A 17705-nucleotide genomic window follows, 5' to 3' on the forward strand; every position below is an offset into this window, starting at 1 on the left:
TAAACCGTGACATGATATTTCGTCGTCACCCATCTACTTCCACACCATTGTCAATACAGACCTATTGATTAAACTTTCCCATAATGTGAATTAATGGAACTACTCTATACCAATCACTGACCCATCCTACACCAACTTGTATCAAACCATTACCAAATCACAAACTCAGATCACACGAGAACCTTCGAGATCTATCAGCTATGGAATCTGCAACGGAATCTGGAGCTTGAATTACATAAAACCACCTCAATTCATCGGACCTTAAACCTGGATTTCTCTCCAGTTTGTTACTTCCGAACAAAACAAATCCTCCACAGTTCTTGCTAGTTTTGCGTTGCCTGTCCTGATCCGCTGTGTCGTCGTCGCCGTGACTTTCATCTTTGCTCCTCAGGACCTGAATTCGGGTTCTCATCATGTGTGCAAAATAAAGAGACATGCGATTCAGGTTAGAACTGGTAACCTCTTTGTTTGATAGGTTGGTTGTTCAGTGACAAGGGTGACAAAAGGCATGTTGGAAGCTGAGAACAGCGATGGACGAGCTCAACATGGAGGTGTTTCTTTAGAGGATGGTCATAATCGTGACGCCGATGGCAATCAACATCTAGAACTTGGTTCTCACACTTGTACCATGCTTGCTCCGTTGGAATCGCCTGAACCAGCGGAAATTGGGTGAGTAATTTAGCACCGCAAACTTGGCGTGGCTGTAATTCAAGTGATCACTTTACAAGTATGGATTCAAAGTATGGATACTTTGGCAGTAATCAATTGAATATACCAAATGGAACTGGAAGATAATGCTCAAGAACTTCAGCCCCCCTCATGCTGTGAGACCGAGAAGGCAAACAGAATCGAGTTTCATCAGAGTGAATCTGTTTTGGTGAGGATTTCAGTCGTGTTTCCAAGCAAACACCGTGATGGCATTCCGCAGAGTTCAAGCGCAGTAATGGATTTATTTCCTCAACAAGCCAGTCCAGATTTTGTGTGAGTGTGAACTAAATCAAAGTATTCTTTACTGTTCACCGCGAAAACGAACTACTGTTCCATTTAAATCACGAGTTTCGTATGCAGATGATAACATTGACATGCATACCAAGTGCAGACATGAAATACTTTTCTATGCAACTATCTCACATGAGTTGCATCCTTAAAGATGTAGTGTGCAGAAGAGAGCGTACGAATGCATTGCATGAGTACCATATTTTTCGTCTCTTCGTCTGCTTGATGTTATCGGTGCACACAACATTGTGAAAAATGACACGAGCACTTCATTGCCATGACTAACGTGGGAATAAGATCGAATGCAGGAAGAATTGCGTTGAGTTTACTTGTATTTAATTTCTTTTGAGCGCAAACTTTACATGACCAATTCTCATTAATCTGAAACGTGCCTCTTCAAACAGACGACGTTTGTGTTGACCAATGTGCTGGCCAGGCTCACGCCTAAGCGGTCATGAGCTTGCGGTTAGATGAAGCATAGGGAGGGATGACGTAGCCTGCAAAATGTGTTGCAACAACGACACAAGTCTGTCATTATCCAGCATAAACAGGCAACTCTCAGTCGATTTCTGCCATCATATATATTTTGAAAAATGAGGATTCATCTAGTGTTTATGATGCCAGGGAAATTTACCGCCACAAGTGAAACCAGAGGGAACGGCGCGCTTGCATTGTTTAGGCAAGAGGAGAGCGGCGCGCAGATTAATGCCCATGGCATCCGTAAGGTTGGCGTACGTGGTGACAATACTGCAAAGGCAACTTGCATCGGAGCCGCGGACGACATCGCAGCACGCAACAGATGGCGATTGAGGGTTTTCACCTTCGATCGCTGGCATGCACGCTGATAAGGAGGACAAAGTATTAGAGCAAGGCCCGTTTGCTGCAACACCATTAAGTCCGTCAGCTATTAGAATCACAGTCACTAGTGCTGCCACAGCGTGGATTTTCGATGCGAGGTTTGCTTCCATATTTTCCCTTGTTGCTGTGCTGAAGAGTCTACGTTGAAAGAGCTGATTGACGACTAGAATGATATGCGATCACGTCTCAACTGGACGGATTTAAACGTTCGGCTACAATGATAAAAACGTACACTGGTATATTCAATGCAGTTGAAGGAATGCCTGTAATTGTGAAGTGGCAACTTTGGTAGGCACCACATCTCCCCACGTTCAAGGGATCCGCACCTTTTTAACCGGACGTTTGAGTAGGTTTGACGAATTGAGACTGTTTGTTTGGATTCTCTTGGATTCTGCTTGTTGTAGAGGGTAAATCTTTGAGCGCCTCGTGAATGTACTCTCTACCGTGCCATCCATCTACTCGAACTCTCCATTTTCACTGAACTACGTTGGTATTGCACCAATGGAGTTGCTGCATAATCATTGTTCAGTCGTAGGAACCGTTTACAGGCTTTGTTTTGGCTTCGGGTTATTTTAGACGAGCAATGATGGGATCGGATGCAATAAATTCTGCAAGAATGAATTTAAGGATTCGGGAAAATCAGAACCATCGACTGTTCTTGCCTGTTCAGCTTCACTTAATTACTAACACTCGGCTCCAGTTGATAAGACTTTTAAAGTGTGGTACAATGCGGAACAGGTTCTATTTCCGTGAAAGTTGAAGGGCTTCAGTCTTGCTGACTGATGCATCTCATATCTGACGACCTCCGCATCACACGTTTTTACAAGATCGTCTGTTATGTGTATTACAAATATCATGAAAGTACTGCCACAGAGGTTTTCGAATCCAAAAAATGTGATTGAATTTATCCTTCCCAAAAATAATGGCATGCATGATAGAAAGTGAAACATACGCATTATGGTGAAACCTCTCGAGAATTATGCAGGGTGACTCCACATCGAATTGGCACCTTTGCAGCAAGTGGTTCATGTCCACTCACTCTCTGAAGACAATCCAATTATGACGTCACCTGGCTATTTAAAGAGATTCACTCGGCAATTCCCATTGAATTTTGATGGATTCCATTATTTCATCTAAATCAACTCTTGCTTACTCGAGTTTGATTTTGGATGTGCGATAGCATTTAATTGTAGGCTCGGTTCTTGCGATGTACAGGTCAGATTTGGTGATCAAGCAGCCGGATGAGCGTCTCAAGAACAGAGCACTGCTTGGTTAATCGTCGAATGATTCATCGACGACTGCAATTCCTCGCCATGAATGACAGTAAACCTGCCAGTGCCAGTGTTGATGCAAGACGAGAGTCGGGATTTCAAGTATCATGTGCGAGTGTCAGCTAGAAGTTACAAATAAAATCACACCTGTGTGTACGACACCTTACATTCTTCTAGAATGCACGTGCTCGCCATTCAGAATTTGCATTATAATTGTGGACTGTGCACGCAAAGCCAACCAGCTATTTCCTTAGAAATCTCAATTGATTACGACGTTGAATCAGCGTAACAGGTTCGTCATGGCCTCCGCGGGTTCCTACACAAATCGTTGTTATCATGCGTTCAAACCAATTTACGCCGCAGGTGTGAGGACGACAATTTCCTGCACTTCTAGAGGACACTTACCTCAAAATAATTTCTTAACGCTACAATTCAGATGACGTGTTCGCAAACCAGGCCGAGAACAAATTCCAGACTGCAGCGACATTTCTTACTTCTGCGCTCAACCGGGGGGAATGCCATCGCGCACTTGATTTCATAACCTTTCACAACACGCCTCACGACTATTTGCATTAGTGATCTCCGTGCACTGCATGTAGCCTAAACTTGAGAGCTACTTCAACTGGTCGAACTCTGGTGCAAGCGCAAGTCGGAAGTTACAGAGATGGCCTGCAACACAAAGCTCTGAAACCTGACATGGATCTAAAGAGACAGGATCTTCGAGTTCACGTGATGCGCTAATGTTACTATCGGGGGGAAGAAGTCATCGCAAGCCTGCCAGTATTGAACGACGCTCGATAGCATTTACGGGCGATGGCGGACCTAGAGGAAGACAACGTTGAGGAAGCATGGTCATGGAAACCCTAACTGCCCACGCTCTGAGTTCTACGAATAAAATAAACAAATAAATAAATAAACTAGAGTTGGATAATTTTTGCATTCTGGAGAATTCTTTCAATTTTTGGATGCAAAAATTTCATGAGATTCTACTAATTAAGGTGCAATACATTGTGTCGCCCTTTCAACTTGTGTCATAGTTTTACATGCCTTTTATTATTTTGCAAAATTATTTTGGTACAACACATATATTTATGTTATTGTAACTAAAAAAAAATAGTAAAAATGTAAAATAATTTTCAAATTGATGGAGACATGACTTACATTGTTGAACTTGATTTAATTCTTTTTTCAAAAACATCAACTTTGTATATACAATTGTCTTTGAAGTTCGTCCCTTGTTGTTCCTACTTTGATGGTGGCTTATGACTATTTACAAAAATAACAAATAATATAGGCATCTATGCATGTGTGTGTATATATATATATATATATATATATATATAATAAAAACCCAGTTTCAATATCATCTGTAAGTTTGTTTGTTTTTTTTTTATTTTTTTTTATAATATGTGCACCAAATCATCATTGTTGGAATATGATGTAAATGGCCTTTAAACTTTGTACAATGCCACCAAAGTGAGATGATATATTGTTTCTGATTGTAATTTTTTATTTTTTATTTTTTTACTGAATTATGGAAAGCTTATTCTACCAAAACGTCAAGTAAGATGTTACAAAGTGCATCTTCATGTCAAAGTGTGTGTATGTGTATGCCCCACAGACAGACACCATTGTTTACTTCGGTGCACTGTAAGTCTGAACATAATAAATGAATATTGTGCACCACTTATTAATATCAAGGAGTCGTGTATGAATACTTCTATCAAATTTCAAAAATTATGCATAAATGGGTTGGAGACAGATATTTAATATAAAATAAACCAAAAATACCAAAATGACGGTATAAAGAACAAAATTATGGGATATTCACTAAAAGAAGTCAACAAAGACTGCAACCCGCAAAAATAAAAGTTGCAAGTAAATAAATAATTGTATCCAATCATTCATTTTTTGTCCATACATGCAATCTGCAGTATTTGAATTGATTATGCAACACAACTGCTTTCGACACAGTGAAAATTTGCAATAAGTGAAACATAGTAAAACAAAACCTCATATCAGGTGATTTCAGATGTACCAAGAAGTACTATGAATGGTTAGTTTCAAATGATTCTTCCTTGAAGAAGAAATGAAGAACATCATGTTTGAGATAGAAATTATTTAATTAATTTTGGGTTTTCAGAAAAGGTTTTGTAAATAAACCATAAAAAGTTAAACAGACTTAGTTACAAACATGGGACGAAAATAGGATTGTATCTATACAAATACTTTGTTTTTACCATGAAAGCTGAAAAAGAAGAAGAAAAAGGAAAAACCTTCAAGGATTCCCGAAGGTCAAACTATACATTCCAAAATCTTTGTTGTGATAGACGTTAGCATTACAACTCAGCTTATTTGCTAGCGAAGAAAAAAAAAATAAGAAGAAAAAGAAACGGAGCAATAATCAAAATACAAACATCAAACAAATGGATCTTATAAACAACCTCGTAACCCATGTCACGTTGCAATAATTTTGTATCCAATTCGGTTAATATTAACCAACTCAAAAAATTCAAAGCCCATTGTTTTTGTGACCTGTACTAAGACATATACCCCTTTTCAAAAGAATACCCTAAAACACTGACATCTCAGCAAAACATGTACAGATCCACACAATCAGCACCCTTCCTCACAACGGCTAAAAAAAAACCCACACAGAACCACACACTGGGAACACCCAATCACTAAACAAGCCTAGACAACAAAATCAATACCAGGGGTCTGTTTTTAGAGCCTACTTTTATGAAGGTGTCAGCATTATTGCGAGCTTCGTGCCCACAGTGCGATGCCACATTGTAGCTTCGGGGCTACTACTCTGTGTGAACTAGGGCCCTACCCAGAGGGGGGACCATAGCCGTTGAGGCTCTCAGGCTATGGTGCCACAACAGACTGCTAATCGTGTTTCTTTGCAATAAATGGTCACTGCGTTTCCCAGAAACGCCAACAATACAAATAGTTACAGCCAAATATGCAGCAGGGGTGCTGTTTGCCGTGGAGCTGCAGCTTTGCCCATGGCGTGGAGATTCCGCGTCTTGGGGTGCGGAATCTTCATGAGAGAGTGAAGAGCTGTGAGCTGTTTTTATATCAATGTTTCCGCACATGGTTTCTGTGTGCACAACTAAAAACAAAACACTTTTGTTTACCTGAAATCGGCGACTTGTCCACTGCCTCACCGTTGTGAATTTCACTGTGCATGGTTCAGGGCTCTTTTGATTACACCCAAGGCGCAATTTGTTTTTGTTGTGGTGATTTTTTTCTAGAGTGGGTGTGGGTCGCTAGGTACCTGGTTCCAGGTCCAGCTGATCGGCTGTTTGTAGAGGATAAATGTCGGTGTATTTCGGGATTGTCGATCAGGTTGGAGCTGTTGGCTGGGAGTGATGTGTCGTGCCTGCTTGTGGCCGGATTTTTAGTAGCTGATGCTATCATTGAGTTCGCAACGGTCTAAGGAGCTGGCAGCTGCATGGATTTTGGCCATTTGATTGTGGTAACACTGCGAAATGACTGGTTCCGAATGGGGCTTAGTGCTATCTAGGTTTCAGCGCGAGGGCTAACCGGAAGTATATGTGAGCGCCGTACAGCATCTAGATTCGATCTGTTCGACCCCACGCTGACCACTTACGGTTGTGCTTGAATTTTTATCTCCTGATGTGCTGCTTTCTCATGTGTGCCATTGTTAGATGAACTGTGTTGAATCTGATCTGATATCATCCCGTCTCGTCCTGCCCCTTGCTTCCAGAGTTTCTAGGTGTTGGACATCCTTGGCGTCGAGTAGTTAGCCCCGACTCGACTTGTGTTAGAAGTGATTGCTTTGCGCGTTGAGTAGAGTGAATTGCGATTCTGGATAGTTGTATTCTTAGTGTGCACCTTGTTTGGTTCGAACTTCTGCGTCTGTTTTGTGCGTAGATCAGAGTCTGCTTACTGACATACTATCACAGTGTTCGACGAGTGGGCCTCGAGGCATTTTTTTCATCATTCACAGCAGGAAGTTTCCTGGAGTTGTTGATAGTGATATCCTACACTGGTGGCGGAAGCGAGCAGAAGTTATTGATACAATCTGGCTCCCCTTCACAGGACCTGGTCGAAGATTCTGATTATCGGAGTAGGTAAGGTTTCTAAGGGAAGGAATTTACGGGAAGCGTGCGCCGTGACCAAGTGCACTCGAGCTTTCAGCCAGTAGACTACTACGTGGGAATTCAAACCTTCTGTTCCAGTATCTTCACCATTCATCAGTGTGAGCGAGTGCCGTCATGGTTATGGTTGCGCTTCCCGCAGATTTACGCAATATTTTTTTCCTGGCTTCGTGGTCAATGATACTTATACTGCACCAGTTGAGCTCCTAATTCAAGAGAAGTCTGGGGATGACACTATAGTGCATTGATCCATGATGACTTTGTCTGAGCCCACTATAGTACCGTACCTGAAGTTTCGATTTTGAATGAAAAATGACTCGGTTCTGGGTTCCTTGCAGGATTTGCCCAGCTGGCGATTCAAAGTCGTCAGCAGGTCTAGCGGAAAGGACCCATTGTTGTAACGCATTTTTCGGTAACCAAGGCAACCGTTTCGCAGGTAGCCTTTTGAACTCATCAAGTCGGGGCCGTAATTAAGTCAGAGCTGCGCTTCTAGCAGGTCTAGTAGGTCAGCATGCGCCGAATAAAATTTCCGAGGCAAAAGGCTGGGTGAGGGCAATGATCTCTCTCAACAATTTGCTCATTGTTAAGTTACTCGTTTGTATTTCATCGATGTCAACACGGCTACAGAAAGAGTTAGCGTCTCAGCGTCACCTCTTAATTACCTTCACCGATTTTCGAAGGAAACTCGGTCATCAAAAACCGTTCCGGATCTAGCTAGAATGAACACGAACTAACAGAATTGAAACGAAGGATATCAGACATGCTGGAAATATCCTTACATAATTACAGCATTTCCAGGATTTGGTATCTTACGTCGGGCACTTCTACGGATGTGCCATCGAAATCTGATCCATGTCCTCAAAGATTTTAGTTACAGTTGGGGTAATGACAGTCCGCATTTTCGGCTATTCGGCATTTCGCTACATCTTGTGAGCCTAGTTAATTCTTTCGGTTGTAGCAAATCTAGTCACTGCACGCCACAATGAAGTGCACAGCTGTCTAATTGTCTTGATCTGATTCTCAGGATCCACTATATGTGATCTTCATGTTAAATCATAGGAAGCAAAGGGGAGATGCGATGCCTTAGATTTTGCCTGAAAGGCTAACGAAAAGATTGTTAATTCTCAGAGTACGTAGCAACAGTATATTCCTGAGCGAGATGATGAAAGACGACGATGACAAGAAGATTCAGGCTCCGGCCGACGATGTATGGCTTCCAAAAGGGCGAGGCTCTCAAACCAAGGTGGTGTACTGCTTGTGCTTTATTGCAGCAGCATGCACCATCGCTTTGTGGGGCTTGAACTCCTCCAAGTTGATCGTGAGTAGAAGCAGCGCTTCGAACTCACCGCCTATATACGGCCCAAATAAATTGACACCCGAGGAAGTGCGCGAGTATCTCGCCGATGTCGACAAGGGAATGAAGGCGTTTCTGAATAGTAGCACGCCTTTCACGAAATTTGGGCCCCCGGTCGTGGATTGGGACAAGACCCGCAGGGACGCTATTCGCCGGAGCACGAACTCGTCCAGTGGAGTGAATCCCAAGCCTCGGATCATGATCATCACCAGCTCGCATCCGAAGAAATGTGAGAACAAGCAAGGAGACCTAATGCTCTTGAAGTCTATCAAGAATAAAATGGATTACTGTCGGCTGCATGGGATCGAGCTATACTACAACATGGACCATGTCGACACTGAAATGACGTCGTGGTGGGTGAAAACTTTCCTGACGCATATGCTCATGAAGGAGCACCCCGAAATCGACTGGTTCTGGTGGATGGATAGCGATGCTATCTTCACCGACATGACCTTCGAGCTCCCACTGCACAAATATGAGAAGTACAACATGGTAATGCACGGATGGGAAGATGCTGTGTATGACAAGCGGAGCTGGTTAGGGCTCAACGCCGGCGTCTACTTGATCCGAAACTGTCAGTGGTCGATGGACTTCCTGCACGCTTGGGCACCGATGAGCCCGAAGGGCAAAATCCGCGATGGTGCTGGCGAGTTTCTGACTCTAGCTCTTCCCGATAGAGGCAAAAGTGAGGCGGATGACCAGTCGGCGATTGTGTATCTCATGGTGACTGACCGGAAGCGGTGGGGGTCCAAAATCTTCCTAGAAAGCTCTTTCTACTTCCAGGGCTACTGGAGACATCTGTCAGGAAGATTTGAGGAGATGATGGCGAAATACAAGCCAGGTCTGTATGGTGACGACCGATGGCCTTTCGTCACGCATTATTGTGGATGTGAATTTTGCAGTGGGTCGATTAATCCTGAATACACTAGGGATCAGTGCCTGATGCACATGGAGCGGGGCATCAACTTTGCTGATAATCAAATCATCGAGAGATATGGCCTCCGTCACAAGTCACTAAAGACTCCCGAGGTTGAGCTGACGAGCAAGGACCAGCCCCACAAGAACGAAACCTCTACCGCCAAGGCAGCTCATTCGAAGAGGACATAAAGTCATGTCGACCATCCACCGTCCAGTGTTGGATCATTAAGTATATTCCGAAATCTCCATGGTTGCAGAACGTTAGCTCTGCAGAGAAGCTATCCAGATATAAGAGAAACTAGCATATTCGCTAAGGTTTTCTCTCTGGTAGAGCAGCATCTGCCTAGTGATAACATGGGCGGTGGGCCCTCCATGTCGAATTGCGACAATGGACAATTCGGCCCGAAGTGTTTATATGATGTTGTTATTTTACCGAGGCCATTGAGCACGAAGTAGAGATGGGATGAGTATAAAGCTAAAGGTGAAGAGGAGCCACCATATTTACCACTCAAACTAAAGAAAGGTGAAGACCTGTACATGCTTGAGTTGACATTTCATCACGTCCCTAAATCATTTGTGGTTGGAGTCCTGATTGACGATCATAATTTTTATTCACTAGATTTATGAAATAAATGGGCGATGCTGTCATGTTCATGCTTCGAACTTCTGAATTAACTTCTTTTAAAAGAAGCATGATGTTGCAATACTTTCTCGCCTGTTTGTGAAATTGTAATCGTTCTGGTCATCTGAAGAGGACGTGTCACCAGGTAGAACCGGGTGTACAGGAAAAGGAAAAGGCCGATGCCGATGAAGTACTTAACAGGCCGAGTGCAACTATTATTTGAACAGATTAGGCATCTAAATCCTACTTAAGAATTCCCCCGTTAATATCGTGTCTTATTAGAGTTGCCCCAGACGGTTGTGAAACTTGCAGGTGTACTCAAGCCCCTACGCTTGAGTACACTTCATTTGTTGTCATTCAACGGAGTGAATGTGCTGGGAAATATATTGGTATAGCTGCCTTGCACCTCCGTGCGTGGGCTCTTTCAACAACTTCTAGCTGCTTTTGTGACGCGAAGTGACAGATCTTGCAATTCCGGTCATTAAGGGAAAATTTCAACTACTACGGGATACATCGATTCTCTGATTACTAACTCATTCCCCTACCAAACCAATCAGGCAGACTTGATGTACAACCACATCCATATGCTGCAGACGTTAAGGTCCTCAAGGCCGAAGCGTTGAGGCGGAATGACAATCTCTGAAAGAGACAACGTTGACAAACAGAAATGACGAGATGAGAATTTCGGATCTGATGGTGAGGTGCTTAATTCAGCAAATCGCGCTAATACCAGAGGTGCACATTCCCTGGAAATGCCAAGAAGGTGACAGAGAGTACTGCCAGACACACAGAAAACTACTAGATGTACAAAGAACTTAATCACCCCTGTAAGTGTAGACATAAACATTTCAATCCAGAGACTCAGAACCTGAAAAAACGAATCAGTAAAAGCGCAGATGGGAGGTGTTATCCCGATAATAGATTTTTCCGCTCTTCCTCCTGATTTTGTTTCGTCTTCACTATTCTTATAGCATTTTGGCTTCCGGAAAAACTAAATGCATTACGCAGACACATCCAACACTATTCTGTGGATGTACGCAAACTTTCTAGAGTGATTGGGTTCTGAAATCGTGAACTTGAGCAAACTTCAGACACTTCAGACACTTCAGATTTGTTGCAACTTGCCGCGAGTTTAATGATTTGACTTGAAACTCCAAGCTCCGCACAGAATTGGTTCAACGCTATTGCAATTTCCGTATTGAAGCATAGTCCCATGCGTTGTGGGCCTGATTGAAGGTTGAAACATGTTCAGACAAACCTGGACTGCACTTATGACAATAGAGAACTTAAACTTGTAAGTAAGCCTGCCAAAGTTTATTTTTGGAAAAGTTGTGAAGAAGCAAACTACAATTGATAATGTGACTGTCAAACATCTGCCTTGAGACCGCTATATCGGAGTCAAGCACAACGTTTTTGGGTCAAATGAAAATACCTGAACTAAAACTTCTCAAAGCACTAACTTAAGTAACAGTGCACATTGACATGTTTTGGATCGCATCTTATTCAATGGCCTTGCCTTGAAACCTCGGTCACATCAGAGCTGTAACATGTGTTGGGGGTTTTCAGATAACCAGGTGTACTACAGCAAATGGGAGAAATGCGTTGGAATCGTAGCTCGAGCGTAACGCATAAATTTCCAAAGCCCTACGGCAAGCTCTCGATTGCCATAAGGATCAGTGGTCTGTTCTGGAAACGCAATTCCATATCCAAAAAGACCGTCTGCAATTCTGCCATTCAGTGGATCGTATTTCACATCCACGAGCTCTTGTCCGATGACGGTAATTTTTGGCAACACATTGCGACAGAACCCTACCGCTTGAATGAGTTTTGTACACCTTTGCCAATGCGCAATCTGCTCATCCAAGGTTAAACCTTTCACACAAACCCGGGTTACTATGCCCTTGTCCTCCAAATTCCCTGTATCGACCTCTTTCACAGCCCACTCCGCTACCTCTCCTTTGAGCCCCGTGTTGTCGTACAAGATCCAATTGTCCATGTATTGGGCATACAACAATGGACTTCGATAAAAATTAATGATTTTCTTCGGCTGCACCTTACAATCAACAAGGTTCCTTAATGCAAGCATGGCTGAATGGCTACTGCCTACCACTCCTACAGTGTCACATTCTGAAACAAGACCAGCAAGAGAGGATGGCTTGAGGGCCAAATCCAGGTGAATGTCTTCCACTCCGCTTTGTGTGTCATATTTCGAAGGCATAGAACCAGTCACAAGGTATACCTGGTCCACTACTTCCCCTGAATCTATATGCCATTTGCCATCCAAAAAACTGAGCTCCTTCACAACATTTTCAGAGCAGCGCACCCGGTTGACGTCTTGTTGGCGGATACAATCTGTTAGGGTTTTGACCATGCGCACGGCAAGGGAAAGAGAGCAACCTCGATCTGGATCCTGCCCATTGTAATGCTCTAAAGCTTGACTTGCGAAGCGGTTCAAGGTGGGTGACGTTGTGACAAATTGCTGGAACAGTTTCACTTTGGTGTTGGATGGAACCTCAGTGTAGGAGGAAAGACGGCCAGAGTTGAAGCGTGGATCAATCCACAAAATGGAAGTACACCCATGATCCAAAAGGGTTGAGACTACAGCAAGCCCTGCTGGTCCAGCACCCACAACAGCCACCTTGTAGTGGTCAAGTCCGCCTGCTGATAAAAACAACAGAGTCCACAGCGGAAAATGCGCAAGGTATTAGTCCAAAATAGGATAAAGATTGTTTTGAAGCTTCGCAATTTGTCTCGTCAATAAGTCAAACAATCTCACAGGTATACCCACAAGTTTCCGCAGTATACCTTGCAGTGTTAGGGGTTAAATCAAAGCTACGCAGACAGAGACTGCGCCATCAAGAAAGCCATCTCCACTAATTGTATCTAAAAATGACAGAACGTGATGCGCATAATACGCTTGAATTGGAGAATAGTAGCACATCATACCCGACGCATCTGAATGGATCCCTTCGCAACGACGCCCCACCCGATTCAATCCGGCGCAGCTTAAACCCTCCCCGCTCCATTGCGAGCTTTCAACAACAGATCGATTCTCAACCACCCCCATTCCACTTCGCAGCCACAAGCTCGACAACCTCCGAAGAGCAATTGAGCCGTTGCTACGCAACACGGCCATTGCCCTGATCGAGGAGACCGCAATGCTTAAATCCTTGACCCAGCAGAATCGCAAGGAACCAAAGACAATCACAATATGCACAGCATGTGCACAGTCACTGCGTCAGAAGTCATGCTATATATTGGTCACTGTGGTGATCGCCGACATTGTCATGCTTCATCATCCTGTTCTCGGAACCTGAACTCAGCCGTCGCTACCCCCATGGCCATGGTTTTCCCATAATGCCCATTTCTGTTTTTGTGCGTGATTGACTGGGCTTATGTCACCAGTTTGGATGGTTTTGTTTCACGTTGGGGATCCAACAAGATGCATAACTTGATGGCAAAAGTTTCAACATTCAAATACCAAATACCAATCTAATCATTTGGGCCACATATACACACGCACATAATTATATATATATATATAACAAATTTCGTTCTGATTTATTTCTAGAATAATTTGAAGTTTACACTTCATGCTTTGTATAAAGAATTGGGACCCAGTACTTGTCATAAAGACCAACCAACTTACAAAAATTCTAGACAATTGTGCAGGAGCCAGAAAACTTTTGAGGAATTCCTGTCCTCGAACCAAAAAATTACTCGTGGAAGAGATTGATTAGCAAGAAATTGATACATATTGCACGGTTTTCTTTCAAATTTCAAGAGCGGAAGACCAATCCAGCCAAGATTTCTCTTCCCTATGCAGCAGTTCTCCCCCAAGTTGCTTACAATTGTTATTGACATTCACCACTTCGCAAGCTTTGCAGGAGTTGCAGATAACCTGGTTGATCTGGATGAATATATCTGGAGAGGAAAGACAAAAACGGAAGATTGTGAGATATGTTCCATCGACATGAGACTCAAAGCCAAGCCGACTACTTGAAGAGAGTCTCATCAATCTACAATACCTGATCTCTGAACCCATTTTTTAAGGATGAAGGAGGATAACGAGACACGAGTGAGGGACAAATTTAATTTCTTAGAAGGAGAGAGAAAAGTTCACCCATTTCGGAAAAGGAAATCAATAACCACAAGGGCACAGTTAGGCTTGTAGCGCTGGCTAGTGCGGATGATTTCTGCCACTTCCGCAACAGGCACCAGCTCAAAGCTTTCAACTTCACCGTCTGCACCAACACCACACAGTGCATATGCGATAATGAGCGAGAGTTATTTTGCATTGGCCGCTGCTCGACACCTACAGGAATACTTTCTGATACCTTTATTAGAAGGTTGGAAATCCGCGGGCAGCTCCAAATCATAGCAAAACAGAACGTCCCTCTTGAATGCTTCTCCCTTGATCTGCTCATAAGAAACAGCTCCTACAGCAGTTGCTCTATACACATTGCACATTACAGGTTTAGGAGTGGGGAAAGCCAAGGCGCTGCAAGAAAATCCGTGAGGACTCCCAACCCTGTAGGATCAAAGTGGCTGGAAGAACAGAAAGCCGAAGACAAAATATTAAAAAAAAATTAAAAATTAATGAAATGACAAAAACGAAAACGAAAATGAAAAGGAGTAAACAAAAACACCAAACAACCAAAACAAAATACATTTTTAATAAAACTTATATGTCAAAACTCAGGAAAAAACTTGCGATTCTTGGACACTTCGCATAAGTAGTGTAAGTAATCTAGATTTACTTTAAATAACAGTGTATTGATCCCAAGCAGTAGAAAAGATTTAAGTCCACACCAGATGATTAGCAAGTTTTCGGACAAGTGGTAATCGACGTACTTTTCAGCAAGAAATGCAGGTATTGCAGCTTCCTCATCACATTCTTTGAGAAGGTTCTCCTTGCAGCCAATCCCTTCAGACTGGCTTAATAGAACCATTAAAAGGAAAGAACTGTAGTCAGTAAAGCTCTTTCATGCTTGAATGCCAGGAAGAGACGATCTGGATTAGAGGATTCGCAGCGAACTTAGCGTGCAAACGTATTCTGTACATCACAAATAAAGAAATATAATATTCGAGAGCAGCGAGGTACAGGATCTGACCTGTCCGCCAGCGACAAGATGGTCGAGCATGCCTGGGAATGTTTGCTTCGTTGCACTACGCTTAGCAACCCAAAGATGTTTCTCTCCATCGACTTGAACATAACCATTCATGTGTACACCATATGCCTGTTCAGTTTTGATTGCATCAGACTGACGGCAAGTTGGAAGGAATAATCAATTCCTTGCCAGAAAGAACCCTGAAGTCTGATTCATTTGAAGAAAGTGACAGCTGAATTCCGTGAAGCATCTTAGACCTGAAAGTTACGATATTGTTTCAAATCGCACACGTAGTAAGGGTACCTTAATGCCAAAAAAAGGGACAGCGGCACGCTCTAGACTGAAGAGTGAGCGTCCTCCAAAACTGATCACCACTGGGTAATGCTGCATGTGAACACACGAAGCACCAAAGAAACAGGGCTTTAGTGTACTATGCATTAAACTTTATCAACAAATTTGGGTTGGAAACCTACATTCAATTTGAATATATCAAGGATATTTTCAAAAATGCTATATTCATGGATCATCATTATTTGTTGCAAAATTGGCACCTTGCAGTTACAACGGATCACATGCCTCCAAGAAAGTTTCAAGATTGCCAGCAATAATATTGAATGGTGAATGAACAAAGTTGTACATAGTCTAGAAAATGAATACTGGTTGAATTACCTCATTGCGCCAGCCAGGAATTAGTCCCTCCATTTCGAGAGAGAGCAACACAACCCCAATCGCATCAGTGCGTAATTGAGGTGTCTGAAGCAATTCGTGCAACGTGACCCAGCCTTTACTCATGCCATTGACTACATCATCTCTAACAATAAAAACCTCAGGAAACCGTCTCAAATGTTTTAAGAATCTGCCACAACACGTAGCTTCGTAAGTAACCACAGAACCGCCACTGAAAACCTACGTAGGTACAGAACAAATTAAGCATGCATTCCGAATGTCATATGCAGATTGAAAGGGCTGTTGATCAATACTGAAATGAAGTGGCTCTTCGACACAAATCTACCTTGCACGGCCACAAACACTAAAACAAAATAGTGCATATATCCCGTCACATACTTAGGGTGGATGTAACCAATTTTACTGTCTTCGACAATAAAGGGCAAAAACTCCACCTGCCTTTCCTGCAAGGTTCAACGATTTTCAGCATACAGAGATAAGATTGGGGATACAATTCGTTCAGCATATTTTCAGGAACTTCAAAGCCGTTTCAAACGCTTGTATGTTTGAGAAGGGTATACAATTCAGACAAAAATGGCAAAAATAGGCGGAAATGAGTAAACGTCCCAAAGTTGGCGACAGAAATTTAAAGAGTGATATACTTGGTTGAGCGACACTCGAGCATGAGAAAATCGTATTCTACATATCAGTCGAGGGCTTCATCAGAATTAACACCCAATTTATAAGTTGAGGACAAGACGAAAACTGCGTTAAGAATTGGAAAGCAAGATAATGTACAAATATGAAGTGACGGAAAAGAGATTGAGTACCCACCCGCCCAGAATTGCAGATATAAACATGCTTCCAATACCCTTGAAGGTCGTTCTCTACCGCTCTAGAGGCAGCCTGTGCGCTTGTGATGCGCGCCCACAACCTCGGAACGACGTGATTAATCGATTTACTGACTCGGATGAAGTCGCTAGTTGTGCCATGGCCGTTCAATGCTGGTCTCAAGTGAGGAGATGCCAAAAACCGGGAGATACACGGCATGAGCAATGTCGCCATAGCTGCAGTTGTAATGACTATCAAGAATCGCCTCCCTCAACAATCTGCTACAAGCGTGACACAAAACTGTGCGGTATCAAAACTCAATACCTTAAACCCTGCAAAAGATGCTCAGGGTGCGCAGACGTCATTAATTCCTGCGAAACCATACCGTTAAGACCTTCGACAAATTGGCGGGACTCAACCAGAGGGGCAGGTTTTCTGTCTTATGCCAACTCGCATCAGACTGAAATTCTAGCAAAATCAGACAGATTAAATTGCCCGAAAGTAATCTTCTATTATCTTCTAAGGTGAGAGGTTCAATGACACCTGCACTCCCTCAAAAACTCATGCCATGGATTTCACACAACAGCAATTAACCCTGGTCAAAACCATAGTGAACCAGGATGAGCGTCGAAGTGTAGCCGATTCATTTCCAGGAAATTTTCCCGCTTTGACATAATAAGGAAGCTGTGGGGCCCTTATTCTCAACTGAAGCGCACCGGAGAATGTCCAGAACTTGTACGTAGCTGAATTTGTTTCTCAACATACGAGTTCAAAAGAAAGTCCATCGCTGTTGTATGGGAACGAAACTATGCAGTGATAGTCACAGCAAACCCTTACCACCTCCGCGTTTCATGCTCAAAGGTACTATGAAGTGTCAAGTGCTACAAAACCTTGCGACATAAGCCAGTCCATCACACGGAAGTGCAAAAATGAAGTAGAAAGTGTTGA

General features: G+C 43.0%; 4 protein-coding genes across 15 annotated transcripts; 1 reads left to right on the plus strand and 3 right to left on the minus strand.

Annotated features, from left to right (window-relative positions):
* Positions 1 to 1299: 1299 nt before the first annotated feature.
* On the minus strand, positions 1300 to 2135 carry LOC112289298 (uncharacterized). The gene is made up of 2 exons (XM_024534416.3): positions 1631 to 2135; positions 1300 to 1493 (listed from the first exon to the last, which is right to left on the minus strand). The coding sequence occupies exons 1-2, from the start codon at positions 1962 to 1964 to the stop codon at positions 1441 to 1443; spliced, it is 387 nt and encodes a 128-aa protein (XP_024390184.1). The 5' UTR covers positions 1965 to 2135; the 3' UTR covers positions 1300 to 1440.
* Positions 2136 to 6144: 4009 nt separating this feature from the next.
* On the plus strand, positions 6145 to 10186 carry LOC112289595 (xyloglucan 6-xylosyltransferase 1). Of its 9 annotated transcripts, none has more exons than XM_073537893.2 (4): positions 6145 to 6162; positions 7197 to 7310; positions 7594 to 7691; positions 8384 to 10186. In XM_073537893.2, the coding sequence occupies exon 4, from the start codon at positions 8415 to 8417 to the stop codon at positions 9714 to 9716; it is 1302 nt and encodes a 433-aa protein (XP_073393994.1). In that variant the 5' UTR covers positions 6145 to 6162; positions 7197 to 7310; positions 7594 to 7691; positions 8384 to 8414; the 3' UTR covers positions 9717 to 10186. The 9 variants fall into 9 exon arrangements, 7 of the variants coding, with proteins under 7 accessions (XP_073393994.1, XP_073393993.1, XP_073393992.1 ...); XM_073537892.2 differs by lacking the exon at positions 6145 to 6162 and adding an exon at positions 6575 to 6688; XR_012218727.2 differs by lacking the exons at positions 6145 to 6162; positions 8384 to 10186 and adding exons at positions 6609 to 6745; positions 8280 to 8321.
* Positions 10187 to 10954: 768 nt separating this feature from the next.
* Positions 10955 to 13424, minus strand: LOC112289596 (monooxygenase AgnR1). 3 transcript variants are annotated; one of them, XR_016505747.1, is made up of 3 exons: positions 13096 to 13413; positions 11582 to 12807; positions 10955 to 11412 (listed from the first exon to the last, which is right to left on the minus strand). XR_016505747.1 is itself a non-coding variant. In XM_024534930.3 (2 exons), the coding sequence occupies exons 1-2, from the start codon at positions 13283 to 13285 to the stop codon at positions 11729 to 11731; spliced, it is 1272 nt and encodes a 423-aa protein (XP_024390698.1). In that variant the 5' UTR covers positions 13286 to 13424; the 3' UTR covers positions 11442 to 11728. The 3 variants fall into 3 exon arrangements, 1 of the variants encoding a protein (XP_024390698.1); XR_016505746.1 differs by having other exon boundaries at positions 10955 to 11375; positions 11582 to 12810; XM_024534930.3 differs by lacking the exon at positions 10955 to 11412 and having other exon boundaries at positions 11442 to 12810; positions 13096 to 13424.
* Positions 13425 to 13849: 425 nt separating this feature from the next.
* Positions 13850 to 17672, minus strand: LOC112289597 (nudix hydrolase 20, chloroplastic-like). 2 transcript variants are annotated; one of them, XM_024534932.3, is made up of 9 exons: positions 16761 to 17672; positions 16326 to 16390; positions 15930 to 16116; positions 15564 to 15644; positions 15264 to 15389; positions 15004 to 15083; positions 14487 to 14602; positions 14273 to 14393; positions 13850 to 14073 (listed from the first exon to the last, which is right to left on the minus strand). In XM_024534932.3, exons 1-9 carry the CDS (start codon positions 16989 to 16991, stop codon positions 14004 to 14006), a joined length of 1077 nt encoding a protein of 358 aa, XP_024390700.1. In that variant the 5' UTR covers positions 16992 to 17672; the 3' UTR covers positions 13850 to 14003. The 2 variants fall into 2 exon arrangements, with proteins under 2 accessions (XP_024390700.1, XP_073393998.1); XM_073537897.2 differs by having other exon boundaries at positions 15004 to 15087; positions 15264 to 15355; positions 16761 to 17346.
* Between the last annotated feature and the right edge of the window lie 33 nt (positions 17673 to 17705).

The sequence above is a fragment of the Physcomitrium patens genome, chromosome 12 (genome assembly GCF_059467195.1).
Source record: "Physcomitrium patens ecotype Gransden chromosome 12, ASM5946719v1, whole genome shotgun sequence".
NCBI classification, from domain to species: domain Eukaryota; kingdom Viridiplantae; phylum Streptophyta; class Bryopsida; order Funariales; family Funariaceae; genus Physcomitrium; species Physcomitrium patens.